At 32.5% G+C, this 14,516-nt stretch overlaps 1 protein-coding gene across 3 annotated transcripts in view; it reads left to right on the top strand.

The window, feature by feature from the left end:
* Positions 1-14,516, top strand: part of CERT1 (ceramide transporter 1) — a 116,908-nt gene that overhangs the window by 4,616 nt on the left and 97,776 nt on the right. For all 3 annotated transcript variants that reach the window (XM_064481598.1, XM_031446820.2, XM_031446826.2), the window contains one exon: positions 955-1,089. In XM_064481598.1, coding sequence (XP_064337668.1) covers positions 955-1,089 — 135 coding nt within the window. The remainder of the gene's footprint in view (positions 1-954; positions 1,090-14,516) is intronic.

Below are 14,516 nucleotides of genomic sequence, written 5' to 3'. Positions count from 1 at the left end.
GCAATCCATTTAGATTTATTTTTTGTCAGATTGTTTTTGGAATTGTGTGTGCTTAAAACCCAGAGCATAAAAATATGCAATAACAAGAATTCCCGTAGAGGTTACATTTCTGCCTTTGCAAGTTTATTGATTGTAATCTAAACTGTGCAGCAGCCAAGCTTGAGCAACACAGAAACCTTTTATAGGTACTAGGAAAAGATAATCCAAGATTGGGTATTTTTGGTGGGGTTGTGGGGGATAACCAAGGATGGTTTTGAAAACCAGTTTTATGTTTGTATTACTACTTGAGTTCGAAAAATAGATCTTCAGAGAAACTTGGAAAATGAATTAACTTTTAAATACATAATACTGAGTTCTGTGGAGTTAAAAATAAGGTTGATGAAGGCTTATTAAAGATTAACGATCTACTATTTTTACTTTAACGTAGTTATAAGCATCATAAATTTTCATGTAGGAATAACTTAACACCAAAAAGAGTTTGGACCATGATTGGCTTTGTACTCTTGTTGATTAAGAAGACTTCATGTAGTACTTGGTGTAGGAGAATGAGAGACTGTTATTACCAAACGTACTTTCCTATTGAATATGTTAATTATGGCAAGGACCCAAACAATTTAAGAATGAGGAAGATAGTGAGGAGGGGAGGATGAAAGCATACAGAAAACAGAGCAAAATTTTTACCTGAAATGTGCTTCAGTTTTATTCCTCAAATGTTAAAAGAAAATGTATATTTTATTTACTTTCTATTTTATTTACAGTTTTGTAAAAATTACTGAAAATCATATACAATCTAGAAAATCCTAACTTTTCACTATTTTTTTTTGTTTACTGTTTATAGTAAAGTTAGAACTTTTCACGTTTTGTTTTAAAATTAGGTTGACTGCTATTTCAGAAAGTTTGCATTTCTAAAATACTGACTTATTTTTTCCGTTCACCTCTCTCCTTCTCCCTCAGTGGACAAACTACATTCATGGGTGGCAGGATCGTTGGGTAGTTTTGAAAAATAACACTCTGAGTTACTACAAATCTGAAGATGAGACAGAGTATGGCTGCAGAGGATCTATCTGTCTTAGCAAGGCTGTCATCACAGTAAGTACTCGTTCTCCTTCGTTCAACTAATATGCACCAGAAACCTATTCTGGGTGCTTGGGATATGTCTACGAACAGAATAGATTAAGATCCTTTTCCTGTGGAGCATACAGTCTAATACTTTTTTTCCATAAAATTATTTTAGAGAGTAGTACAACATACTATTATTTTATATAGACATGTAGTATTTATCTAGTTGGTTACAGCACGCCCTTAAACAAGGGCTTCAGAAAAAAAAGATATTAGATGACTTCATATCTGATGAAACTGGTACAGTTTCTTGGTGAGTTATTGAAAAAGTTAAAGCAGGAAAATAAAAAAGATACATATCTTAATATTTTAAAATTTTGACCTAAAATATATAAATCTAAATTAATTTGCCACCTTTTTGATGTAGCGCTAACAGTATCTCTTTGAACGTGAAATTGAGAGATATTCTTTTGTAAATTAGCATATTCATAATTCCTAATTTGCAGTTTCCAATTTTGATTCTCTGAAGTGGAATAAAAGCTTAAAGATACTTTTGAAAAGCTCTAAATATAAGTTCCTCTTTTGAGCTTTTAATGTTTTTCCCTAATATTTTACAGATGTCTCACCTTTATTTAATTTAATACCTTTTAAAAGAATGACTCACTTTTATTGAGTCATTCTACTTATCTGGCATTCAACTTAGTTTACATAGAAACAACTCTCTTTGCACTTGTATTCCCTGGACTTACAAAATGTTTAATTAAATTATGTAAGGACTATAGCAAGTAAACTGGCATAAACACGTTTGGGAACAACCAGCTGACTTGTTAAATGGGTGACTCAACTAGTGGGACAGAAGTGCCTGAATATACTAAAAACTAGCATACTAGTTGAGAATGGTCAGCATATCATGGCATATTTAATAAATGGTGAAAAAAAAAAGTGTTGATTAAGGCAGGTTAGTTAAATGGAGGTCAGTTAAGGGAGCTATTGTAGTTAAAAGTCTAAAATGAGTATGTTAAAATAATCATAGATTTTACTGATGTTCAAAGAGAATTCATGTTATGATAGAACGTATATTGTTTATAAAAATAAATGGTATATTTTGGATCTATGTTGATGTCTAAATGTGACTTACATATGTTTGTGTTACACATTTGAGGAAATCCATCATTTTCATACATTCTGCCCCTCTTATATGTTCAGAGTTTGAAAACAAAAGCTTAGTTGAATATTGACTTGGAAAAACTTATATAGGAATTGTTTGAAATTTTAAGAATGAAACTACTACTCTCCATTCTTAGGGACAATTTTAAAGAAATAGTTTGAACATAAAGACTTTATTTTGACTGGTATGTGGTATGTAATAATGTAATTTTAAAAATTATATTTAATATTTAGTATTTGGGGTTTTATTTCTCTTGAGATAGATTTATGCTAGAAGAAAAAGTTGTGAATAGAAATATACTTTATAATCTTAAAGTGTTTTTCCTTGGTTCATCTCCTTCCTAATTTTGCATAATGTTAGATGCTTGCTAGTTACAATGCTTGTTTGACTCTTTGAAAATAGCATATTGATTGGTAATGTGAAAATGGAGAGGAATGAAATTTTGTATCTTCATTGTTTCCTAAGTAGTAATATTCTTAGAGTACCATGCTAGTTTCTGTGGAGTTATAGTTATCTTGTCTTAAATTATAGACTACGGTACTAGTGCATGGCTTACTTGGGGAAAAGAAGAAAATTTTTAATAAATACTAAAATTGCATATGCTTGTGAAAAAGCAATGTATTAGTTCTTTGTAGATTTTTTGTTGTTGTTAGATCTTTATTTGCATACAGAACTTCCATTGTGGTTCATAATCAAAGAAATGAATAGGAAAGTGTAACAATTTGAAGCTTTGAAAGGACCTAGTGGAAGTATTTACTGGGCTATGTGGTGGTAGATAAGGTCAAAAAATATAAATGAAGCAGCAGAATCTGAATGGTAGTTAGTCTTTGCTACAGTGAAACAGGTGTTAGGGGGAAACCCAAGCGTTTATATTCCTGAACTCCTTCAACTTTGTTCCTATTCTGTGGGTTCACAGGTTCACTGTTAACATATTTCAAGGAAATTACAAAATATAGGTGAATTTAGTGAACTTCTCAGAATGAAGTTTACAGAGTATGTATTTGAGTTAAATTTTCAAAATGTAATAACCTCTATTAAATAGATATCCTTTGTCTTAAATATGGGCTATTATATGTAGCATTTCATCTCTGAAGAGAAAGAGTAAACTTGAATTTGTGCACAGGGCATCCTTATGAAATTGGTAGCATTCGTGTTTGAGGAAATCTGGACTTGAAGAATTGTGACTTTACTGTAACCATTCATTAACATATATATTATTTGTTGGTGAACCTAATATCTGAGCCTACCATTTCCAATAGAACCTAATTTATTGTTAAATTCACTCTTACTTTAGCTTAACAATTAAGTCATTTTTAATTTATTCAAATCATGTTTAGCTCTGTGATAATACATTGAATGAAATAGTTTCAAGAAACAAAGTATTTCCTGGGAGAATTTGTTACCTGGAAATAATTCTTAATGTGAAGGGATTGGGAGTAAGTTAATAAGAAAAACAGTACTCTATCACTTTGTGAAAAATGATCTTTCTGTATGTCAAATAAATGTTTGTAGGTAGAAAGTTGAATATCTGAATTTTTATTATGGTTTAATAGTTACTTGCTGAAGGTCCAGTCCCTGCTACAATACAGTAGATGTTCAGTACATGTTAATTGTATTTCATCAGTCAAAAACAATGTTTATGGAGTATTTAAACTATTATTTATTTTTTAAATTCTGTGTTTAAATAAAATACCCATAGTAAAAAAATATAATCCATGCCATGAGAAAGTTTAAAAATACTTCTCTTTATTCTTAGTCTTACACTCAGGAAATAACCAAAGTTAAATTTTTGGTCTGTCATTGCAGACAGTATGTATACCTATATACGCATTTATTTGTTTAAATCCTTCATTTTCATTTAGACAAATAGTATCATACTAAACCTATCATTCTATACTTTGTTTTCTTTTAATATGTCTTGGACATTTACTGCATTTTGCTGAATTATGTGGTTGTACCATATCTTGTATCTGCCTCTTCCCTGTTCTTGGACATTTAGTTCCTATTTAAATTTGTTGTACAACACTTTTGAAACAAACATATGTAGTATTTTAAAATTTGTTCATAGTTATTGTCAAATGCCCTTTCAAAACTACTGCTTTTCATTCCTACCAATAGTGCATGAATGTCTCTGTTTCCCCATACCCTCAAGTACTGAGGAAGTCAGATTTTGGCAAATGTTAAAATATTTGTCAAACTGCTAGATAAAAATGGTGTCTCATTATTTTCAGTTGTGTTTTTTATTCAAGAGGTTGAGTAACTTCATATGTTTATAAACTCATTTTTATTTTCTTCCTCCTCTTATCATTTGTTCATCTCTTTCTCATTTATTGATTTGTAGAAGCTCTTTATATCATAATGTTTGGCCACTTGTCATATTTATTGCAGATGTTTCCTCCCTAGGTTGTCAGTTGTCTATTTCTTTTCTTGTTTTATAATCTTTTTCAACCTTACAGAAATTAAGAAATTTTATATACTCTTATTGACCTTTTCCTTTATGGCTTCTGTATTTAGTTATGTTTAGATATGTATTCCCCCCTCAAAGACTATAACTCTGTATAACTGTAGTTATATTTTTGCTACAATTTTTTCATCTACATCTGAGTTTTGATTCCTATGGGAGTTATTTTAGTGTAAGGAGGGATGTGTGAATTTAGCTTTTTATTTTTTTCCAAATGACTAACCCTGTAGTCTAATACTATTAATTGAAAAGTTCACCTATTCTCCACTGGTTTGAAATGTCATCTTTATTACATATTACATTCCAATGTGTATTTGAGATTGTTTCTGGACTCTGTTCTGTTAATTTGGCCTGTCTCTTCTTTCTTTTTGTACTATATTTAAAATTATATTGCTAATATTTCATCAACCAATTCTTTAAACTGCTTATGATCCTTTTGTGAAAATAAAAGAAGTGATTTATTTGTAGTTACTGAGATTAGAAGATGTTACAGGAATTAGGTAGGTAGAGATTTTGGAAATAGTAAAGTTTATAGTCCCAAGTCTCACCTTAAGTATCTGACTTTGTATAGCTAGTATCTTACAGAACTTCTTTAGTTACCAAGCAAATGGGATTCCTATTATTATTATTATAGGTTGGTTATAGAGAAATTTATTCATCAGTTTCATGTTTTAGTAGTTTTAGAAGGTTTTGTTTTGTATTTCTCTAATAATTAATGATATTGAGAATCTTTTCATGTGCCTGTTGGCCATCTGTATGTCTTCTTTGGAGAAATGTCTGTCTAGATCTTCTGCCCATTTTTTGATTGGGTTGTTTGTTTTTTTGTTATTGAGTTGTATGAGCTGTTTGTATATTCTGGAAATTAAGTCAGTCACATCCTTTGCAAATATTTTCTCCCAGTCTCCCAGTCCGTAGGTTGTCTTTTTGTTTTGTTAATGGTTTCCTTTGCTGTACAAAAGCTTTTAAGTTTGATTAGGTTCTATTTGTTTATTTTTGCTTTCAATTCTATCAGTCTGGGAAGTGGATCCAACAAAATGTAGCTGCAACTTAACATCAAAGAGTGTTCTGCCTATGTTTTCCTCTAGAAGTTTTAGAGTATCTGGTCTTACATTTAGGTGTTTAATCCATTTTGAGTTTATTTTTGTATATGGTGTTAGAGAATGTTCTAATTTCATGTACATCCAGCTAGCCAACTTTCCCAGCATCACTTGCTGAAGAGATTGTCTTTTTCTCCATTGTGTATTCTTGCCTCCTTTGTTGTAGGTTAATTTACCATAAGTCGACGGGTTTATTTCTGGGCTGTCTGTCCTGTTCCATTGATCTGTGTGTCTGATTTTGTGCCAGAATCATATTGTTTTGATAACTTTAGCTTTGTAGTATAGTCAGACATCAGGGAGTGTGATTCCTTCAGCTCCATTCTTCTTTCTTAAGATTGTTTTGACTGTTCTGGGTCTTTAGTGATTCCATAAAATTTTTAATGTTTTTTGTTCCAATTCTGTGGAAAATGCCATTGCTAGTTGATAGGGATTGCGTTGAATCTGTAGATTGCCTTGGGTAGTATGGTCATTTTAAAAATATTGATTCTTCCAGTGCGAGAACACAGTGTATCTTTCCATCTGTTTGTGTGATCTTCAGTTTGTTTCATCAGCATCTTAGAGTTTTTGGAGTACAAGTCTTTTGCCTCCTTTGGTAGGTTTATTCCTAGGTATTTTATTCTTTTTGATACAATGGTAAAAGGGATTGTTTTCTTAATTTCTCTTTGTGATATTTCATTGTTACTGTATAGAAATGCAGCAGATTTCTGTGTATTTTGTATCCTGCAACTTTACTGAACTTGTTGACCAATGTCTTAAACAACAAATTTATTATCTCACAGCTCTGGAGGCTTAAAGTCTGGATCAAGATGATGTCAGGGTTGCTTCCTTCTGTTGCTTATGATGGTATGCTAGTAATTTTTGGCATCACTTGGCTTATATATGCATCATCCCGATCTCTGCATTCATGTTTACATGGCGTTCTCCCTGTGCATGTGACTGTGTCCTGATTTTCTCTTTATAAGGAAACCAGTCATATCACACTATTCCAGTGTGACCTCATCCTAACTAATTATATCTCCAATTACCCTATTTCCAAATAAATTCAAATTCTGAAGTACTTGCAGTTAGGGCTTCAACATCTAAATTTGAGGGCATGTAGTTTAACTCATAACAAAAAGTATCAGAGTTAGGACTAGAACTCAAGTCTCCCAATTCCCACCTGATGTCATTTTATCACATGTCATTGAGCATAGGAAAAATACGTATATAGTACATTTTATTTTATGTTAGACTTACAGGAACATGACTGTTAAATACTTACAAATTATAACTCTTTAAAATTTGTGATTTACTATTACTGTCTTCTGTTAAATCTTTGTAATAAATATGGTCCATGTTTTAGCATTCAAGTTTCCTTAAAGCAAGAAATACACAAAATTTCTAAATTTGTGTGCTTAAAATATCAAGAGGCTTGTTTTCTTAGTTTTTCTGGAGGTCTTTTAAGCTTCACAGACACCAGTTTTTATGTAGTATTTTTTTTTAATTGACACAGCTGATTTACAACATTAGTTTCAGGTGTACAGCAGAGTTTTACAGCTTACATTCCATTAAAAATTATTATAAGATAATGGCTATAATTCCCTGTACTGTACATATTTAGTGTTTTTTATTTATCATCTTTTTATCTTTTAAAAAATATTTTTATTGAAATATAGTCAGTTTACAATGTATCAATTTCTGGTGTACAGCGTAATGCTTCAGTCATACATGAACATACATATATTCGTTTTCATATTCTTTTTCACCACGAGTTACTACAAGATATTGAATATAGTTCCCTGTGCTATATAGTATGAACTTGTTGTTTATCTATTTTATATATAGTAGTTAGTATGTGCAAATCTCAAACTCCCAATTTATCCCTTTCCCTGCCCCGTAATCTTAAGTTTGTTTTCTATGTCTGTAAATCTGTTTTGTAAATAAGTTTTTTTAAGATTCCACATATAAGTGATATCATATGGTGTTTTTCTGTCTCTTTGTGGCTTACTTCACTTAGAATGACAATCTCCAGGTCCATCCATGTTGCTGCAAATGGCATTATTTTATTCTTTTTTATGGCTGAGTGGTATTCCATTGTATACATACACCACAACTTCTTCATCCAGTCATCTGTGTTAATGGACTTTTAGGTTGTTTCTGTGACTTGGCTATTGTAAATACTGCTGCTTTGAATATTGGGGTGCATGTATCTTTTTGAATTAAGGTTCCCTCTGGATATATGCCCAGGAGTGGGATTGCTGGATCAAATAGCAAGTCTATTTTTAGTCTTTTGAGGAATCTCTATACTGCTTTCCATAATGGCCACACCAAACTACGTTACCACCAACAGTCTAGGAGGGTTCCCTTTTCTCCACGTTCTCTCCAGCATTTATTGTTCATGGTCTTTTGAATGGTGGTCATTCTGACAAGTGTGAGGTGATACCTCATTGTAGTTTTGATTTGCATTTCTCTAATAGTGATATTGAGCATTTCGTGTGCCTATTAGTCATTTGTATGTCTCCATTGGAGAATTGCTTGTTTAGGTCTTCTGCCCATTTTTGGATTGGGTTTTTTGCTTTTTTATTATTTAGTTGTATAAGCTGTTTATATATTCTGGAAATTAAACCCTTGTCAGTCTTATCTTTTGCAGGTATTTTCTCCCATTTTGTAGGCTGTCTTTTTGTTTTGCTTCTGGTTTCCTTTGCTGTGCAAAAGCTTTTAAGTTTAATTAGGGCCCATTTGTTTATTTTTGCTTTTATTTCTATTGCCTCAGTAGATTGCCCTGGGAGAATATTGCTAAGATTTATATCAGATAAAGTTTTGCCTATGTTTTCTTCTAAGAGGTTTATAATGTCTTGTCTTATGTTTAAGTCTTTAAGCTATTTTGAGTTTATTTTTGTGTATGGTGTGAGGGAGTATTCTAACTTCATTGATTTGTATGCAACTGTCCAGTTATCACAACACCATTTAGCATTTTATCTTAATTTCCAAAGTGCTTAAAATATCATCATTGGGCTCTGAAGTCAAACCTGGATTTAGATCTTGGCTCTGCTTCTTATGGCTAAAGGTACCTTTGAGTAGATGACTAAATTTCTCTGAGCTTCACTTTCTTAACTGGTTAAAGATGGGAGTATAAGATTTAAGGGTGAAATGATTTTGTGTATTAAGTGAAATAACATAAAAGCACTTATACTTTTGTTCTTGGCAACATAGTTGGCACTCAGATATAAGTTTATTTTGTGAAATGTTTGTTTTAGAAATCGTGCAGTTTTAAAAGAAGAGAGGAGAAGCTGGCAAAGCCTTTTATTAAAGCTGGACAAAGATGCAAGTGGCTTTTTAAAGGCAGGATATATGACATGTCATATTTGAACAAATTCTCATGCATTTCTTGCAAGCAATATCCTTCTACCAAATGGTTGTTTCACAACTTTAAAAAATTTGTGTGTGTGTACATATATATATATTTAATATATAAACAGTTAACTCTTTATATGCTTTCTGCATGCTCCTGTTTTTCCTTGTTCCACTATTGTTTTTATTTAACTTTTTAAAAGTCAGATGAACTTTTTATTTAACTTTTTAAAAGTCAGATTTATTTAGGTATAATTTACACTCAGTAAAATTCACCCCTTTTAAGTGTACGGTTATAATTTTCATAGATGTATGTGGTCATGTGATCACTACCTCAGAATATGGACAATTTTCAACACCCTAAAAAGTTCTCTCCTGCGCCTTTGTTACTGCCCCATCCCTAGTCTCTGCAACCACAGTTCTTATAGTTTTACCTTTTCCAAAATGTTGTGTAAATGGAATCATACAGTATGCAGCTCTTGCTGTCTGGCGTTTCATTTAGTGCAAAGCTTTTGAGAGTCATCCATGTTGTTGCATGTATTCCTAAGTTACTCCTTTTTATTACTGAGTACTGTTCCCCAGTATAGATGTATCAAAGTTTGTTTATCTATTCACCAGTTGACAGATTTATATTTCCAGTTTTGGGCTACCATATGTTTGTTTATTTTTGGAGGAGGTACTGGGGGTTGAACCCAGGACCTTGTGCATGCTAAGCATGCCCTCTACACTTGGGCTATATCCTCTGGGCTACCATATGTAAGGCTGCTAAACAGGTCTTTGTGTAAAGATCATGTTTTATTTCTCTTGGATAGGTACCTAGGAATGAAATTGCTGGGTCATATTGTAAGTGTATGTTTAACTTTATGAGAAACTGCCAAACTATTTTCCAAAGTGGCAGTACCAGTTTGTACTTCTCCCAACAATGTAAGAGAATTTCAGTTGCTCAGCATTTTTGTCAATACTTGTTTTTTTTTGTTTTTTATCTTAATTATTCTAGTAGATGTATAGTGATATCTCACGTGGTTTCAATTTGCATTTTCCTAATGACAGATGATGTTATACATCTTTTTACCTGCTTGTTATTTATATCTCTTTGGTGATGTGTCTGTTCAAATCTTTTTTCTGTTTGTCTTGTTTTCTTTTTTTTATTGAAGTGCAGTTACAATGTCATTTTCTGGTGTACAGCACAATGTCTCAGTCATGAATATACATGCATATATTCGTTTTCATATTCTTTTTGATTAATATTATTAGAAGGTATTGAATATAGTTCCTGTGCTATACAGAAGAAATTCGGGTTTTTTTTTTAAATCTATTTTTGTATATAGTGGCTAACATTTTCAAATCTGGAACTCCCAAATTTATCCCTTCCTAACCCTGTTTGTCTTCTTAATATTGTTGAGTTATAGAGGGTCTTTGTATACTCGATGTCATAATTTTAGATGTATATTTGGCAAATATTTTCTACCAGCTTAACAGATTGATTTTTGTTACTATCATTAGAAAATAAATTCTATTTAAAACTTCTTTGAATGTATATTTTGCTGACTTTTTGCTCTGAATTCTTGGGAATCTTTGAAGCTTATTTATTTCTTAGAATACTTTGCAAAGTTACCAGCAGTACTATTAGTTTTTTTCCTAGGTTATACAGAGGCAAAATTTCTTAAAATTAAAAAATTTTTTTTCTTTTTTCTGCCATTTAATTAAAGCAACAAAACTTTAGATTTAAAATTACAAGCTGACAACTCAACATGTAATGAATTCACCAGGGAAGCTGGTATTACTGTTGAGTTTCTTCCTTGGAGTAAGTGCTATATAGGCTTCATCTCTGTCCTTTCTTCATTTAAGGAAGGAAACCATGGCTGACAAAGAGAATGAGATACTCTCTTAAGTCCCCATGTTAGAGAATACATATTATCCAACAATTACTGCTTTTAAAAATATACTTTCCTCCCCAGTACCTCCTCTAAAAAATAAACAGTCAAACAAGCAAACCAGCGAACCAACCAACCAACCTAATTATCCCCCCAAAAAGAAAAAATAATAAAAATTTTCTTAAATTTCAAATTTATATAAATAAGTAAGTAAATAAATACACACACACACACACACATACACTTTCCCACTAGTGAGGATTTATTACTTAAAAAGAGAAAGAGTATTTAAAAAATTGATTATAAGGAACCAAGAGACCAAGAAGTCATGACCAGTTGAAGCTCATCCAGAAATTAAGGTGGTCTCTAAAGTAATATCTCTAAAGTAATAATGTCTTGAGGATGGGAGACCTGGTTGGGTAATAAGTCCTGAAAACTTATATATAAACACAGTTTTGTAAAGTGAGGTTTTCTCCTGCTGTGAAAAACTTCACATCATTTCATTTGGCTTTTAAAAAATTAGGAAATTCATCTAGGTAAAGATTTATCTACTTTTATATCCTTGCCCATAAAAAGAGTAGTAAAAGGGTTGAAAATTTTTTAAACGGAGAATCAGGTGAGGAGACAATAGAAGACAGCATTTTAGAAGCTAGAAAACATGGGCAAGTGCTAAGTGAGTTACTAGATCTGAGAAATCCAAATCCTAAACTATGAGTTGGGAAAACTGTGAACAAGATTTATATCATAATTATACAGTACTTTAGCAGTACAAGATAACTCTTGAAATGAGAGGATGGAAGTTGTAAATAAGGAAGATGAGTCAAATATCAGTTTAAAAAACAGTTAGTTACATCCCCAGATTTTTCTACCACAACTGTAGGCAGTTGGGTGATAAACCCACCCCCAACTTGACCAAAGATGGTGGGTTTATCTTTTTAGGGTGGATAAAATAGTGATTTCTGGGCTGGGGAGTGAGGAAATAGGCCGTAGAAAAAAATTGAAAGCAAGGAATCATACTGAATAGAGGGGGATTAAAAGAAGTATGCAGACTGAATACCGAGACCTCACTCTACCCCATCCCACTCCTGTCTCCCACTTGGCTCCCAAAACATGAGCTAACAAACTTTTATCCTCAGGGCAGTAGGTTGCTGGAGTCTTCTCTAGAGAATTTGACTAGCTCAAGAGGAAAGACCTAAAATAGTATTAGAGCTCCCTCAACAAAGTAGCCCAACCAGATTATCCTGCAGTGAAGCCCATCTTTGATAAACTACCCGTAGTCTTACAGCTTCCAGTCAGCTTTTAGATCCCTCATTTTAAAAAATGAATAATCAATAACTAGCAGGCATGTGAGGAAATTTTTCAGTATGAAAGAGATCAGGAGAATAAATGCAATACTAGGCAACAAATTACTCAAATATTCCACCAAAAAAAAGAGAGGAAAATTTGTTAGTATTCTCAAAGAGATAAGAGTATTTGAAATCAATTATCCAAAAAACTATATGATAAAAAAGGAAGAGGACAAAAAAGAACACTTAGAAGTTATAAGTATGGTTACAGTGATGAAAAAATCAGAAGGGTTGGAAGATAGAATTATTGACACTCCCCAAAAAGTAGAGAAAAAGAAAAAAGGATAGTGAATAGGGGAAAAGACAAAATTAAGTGAGTCATCCAGGATTTTTAATATTTGAACAAAGGGAGCTTCAGGTAGAGAGAACAGAGAAGAAAGGAATCATCAATAAAAGAATGCAAGAAAAACTTATAGAAATAAAGAACATGGGTTTTCACAGTGAAAGGGCCAAGGAAGGCCCAACATAATGGATTAAGGAAAAAAAAAAAAAAAGGTAAAAGACCCATTTTGGGGTGAGTCAGACCACTGAGAAGGAAGAAGATTCTGGATGCTTCCAGAGGGAAAAAAAAAACAAAGCATAAGGATACATAAGGATACAAAATAACTGTGGACCTCTGAAGAATAACCCTGGAAACTAACATGGAATAGACCATGCCTTCTGAAGAAATATTTTCAACACTGAATTCTTTATTTAGCCAAACCACTAAGGAAGTACAAGGGCAGATAAAAGCATTTTAAAATAGGAAGGTCTTAAAAATTTACTTCTTGTGGCTTTTTAAAAATATCCTGCTTTAAAGATGCATAATCAGATACCTACAAGTGAAATATGTTTTGAATGTGCTTCAGAATAATCTGTTTAGTAAGGCATGAATTAGTAGGGGGTACAGATGAAACAGAAATGACTATGAGTAAATAATTGTCGAAGCTGAATAGTGGTTTATGGGGTTCATTAACCTATTTATTTTTGCATATGTTTGAAATTCTCATAATAAATAAAAAGCCATATTAATGTTCTATGAACCTTTCTTTTGGAAGATATACCACTTCAAAATAAGAAAGTATTAAATAAGAAGAAGATAGGCAGAAAACATTGTTTTCAAAGTGTGATCTCCAGGCCAGTAGCATCTGTATCAGCTGTAGACTTGTTAGAAATTCAAATTCTCAGGCCTCACCCCAGACCTAATGAATAAGAAGCTCTGGTTATGAGGTCCACCATTCTGTCCTGATCAACCCTGGGGATGATTCTGATGTGTGCTGAAGTTTTAGAAACACTCTCCTAAAGCAAGAAGAATAGCTGTAAATGACACACCCACAACAGTTATGATGCTGGCTATAAAAGGCCAAGAAGTGGGTAATGGCCCAATTCCTGGGGATCCAACCCTTCCTTAAAGTAGTTGGAATAATCCCCCCACTTGTCAGCATATGATATTACCAAGTCCATAAGTACTAACAACCCTGACACCCCAGGGCCTCTGGCCTCTCTCTCTTGCCTCTAAGATGGCTCAAACCCTGTGGAGTGTGTATCTCCCTGAATAAATCTACTTTCACTCAAAAAAAAAAAAAAAAAAAAAAAAGAGGAAGAATAGCTGCGCTCAAGTAAAACATGCAATGACTGATGAATTATTCCATCTAATTTTCTTAACTGCTTTCTTTCTGGACTTTGATAGTTGATATAACATTTAGCTCAATGAAGTGGTTATACATAAAGGCACAGAAATGCTATTATTTGTGCTATTACTGCTAGCAGTCTGAATGGACAATGTATGTAGAAGGTTTAGACTTTGGGAAACAAACGATTTAGTGATTGTCTCAGAAATGAAATAATTCTAAGAAGAAATGAACATACTTTGTACCAACCTGGCTGTTTTTCTACCTGATACCTTAACATTCTCTCCTAACATTGCACAATGAATTCCCCATTATCTAGAATACAATGTCTTTTCCTCCTTCCTTTATCAAATGCCTGTCTTTACTCTGGGCTTAACCTAAACCACAACTTTTCAAAGAATCATTGTCTTCTTGTCTTAACTTTAAAATTTTTTAAAAAGAAACATGGACTGCACAACTTAATGTGGTAAGTAAGCATTGTGCTAAGTATTTTGCATGTCAACTCTGTTAGTTGTCATAATAATCTCCTTATATCTAATCAAATAAATATATTATACTGTATTTTAATCTT

This window comes from Camelus dromedarius, chromosome 3, assembly GCF_036321535.1.
Source record: "Camelus dromedarius isolate mCamDro1 chromosome 3, mCamDro1.pat, whole genome shotgun sequence".
Taxonomy (NCBI): domain Eukaryota; kingdom Metazoa; phylum Chordata; class Mammalia; order Artiodactyla; family Camelidae; genus Camelus; species Camelus dromedarius.
This window is presented reverse-complemented; position numbering and strand designations above follow the sequence as displayed.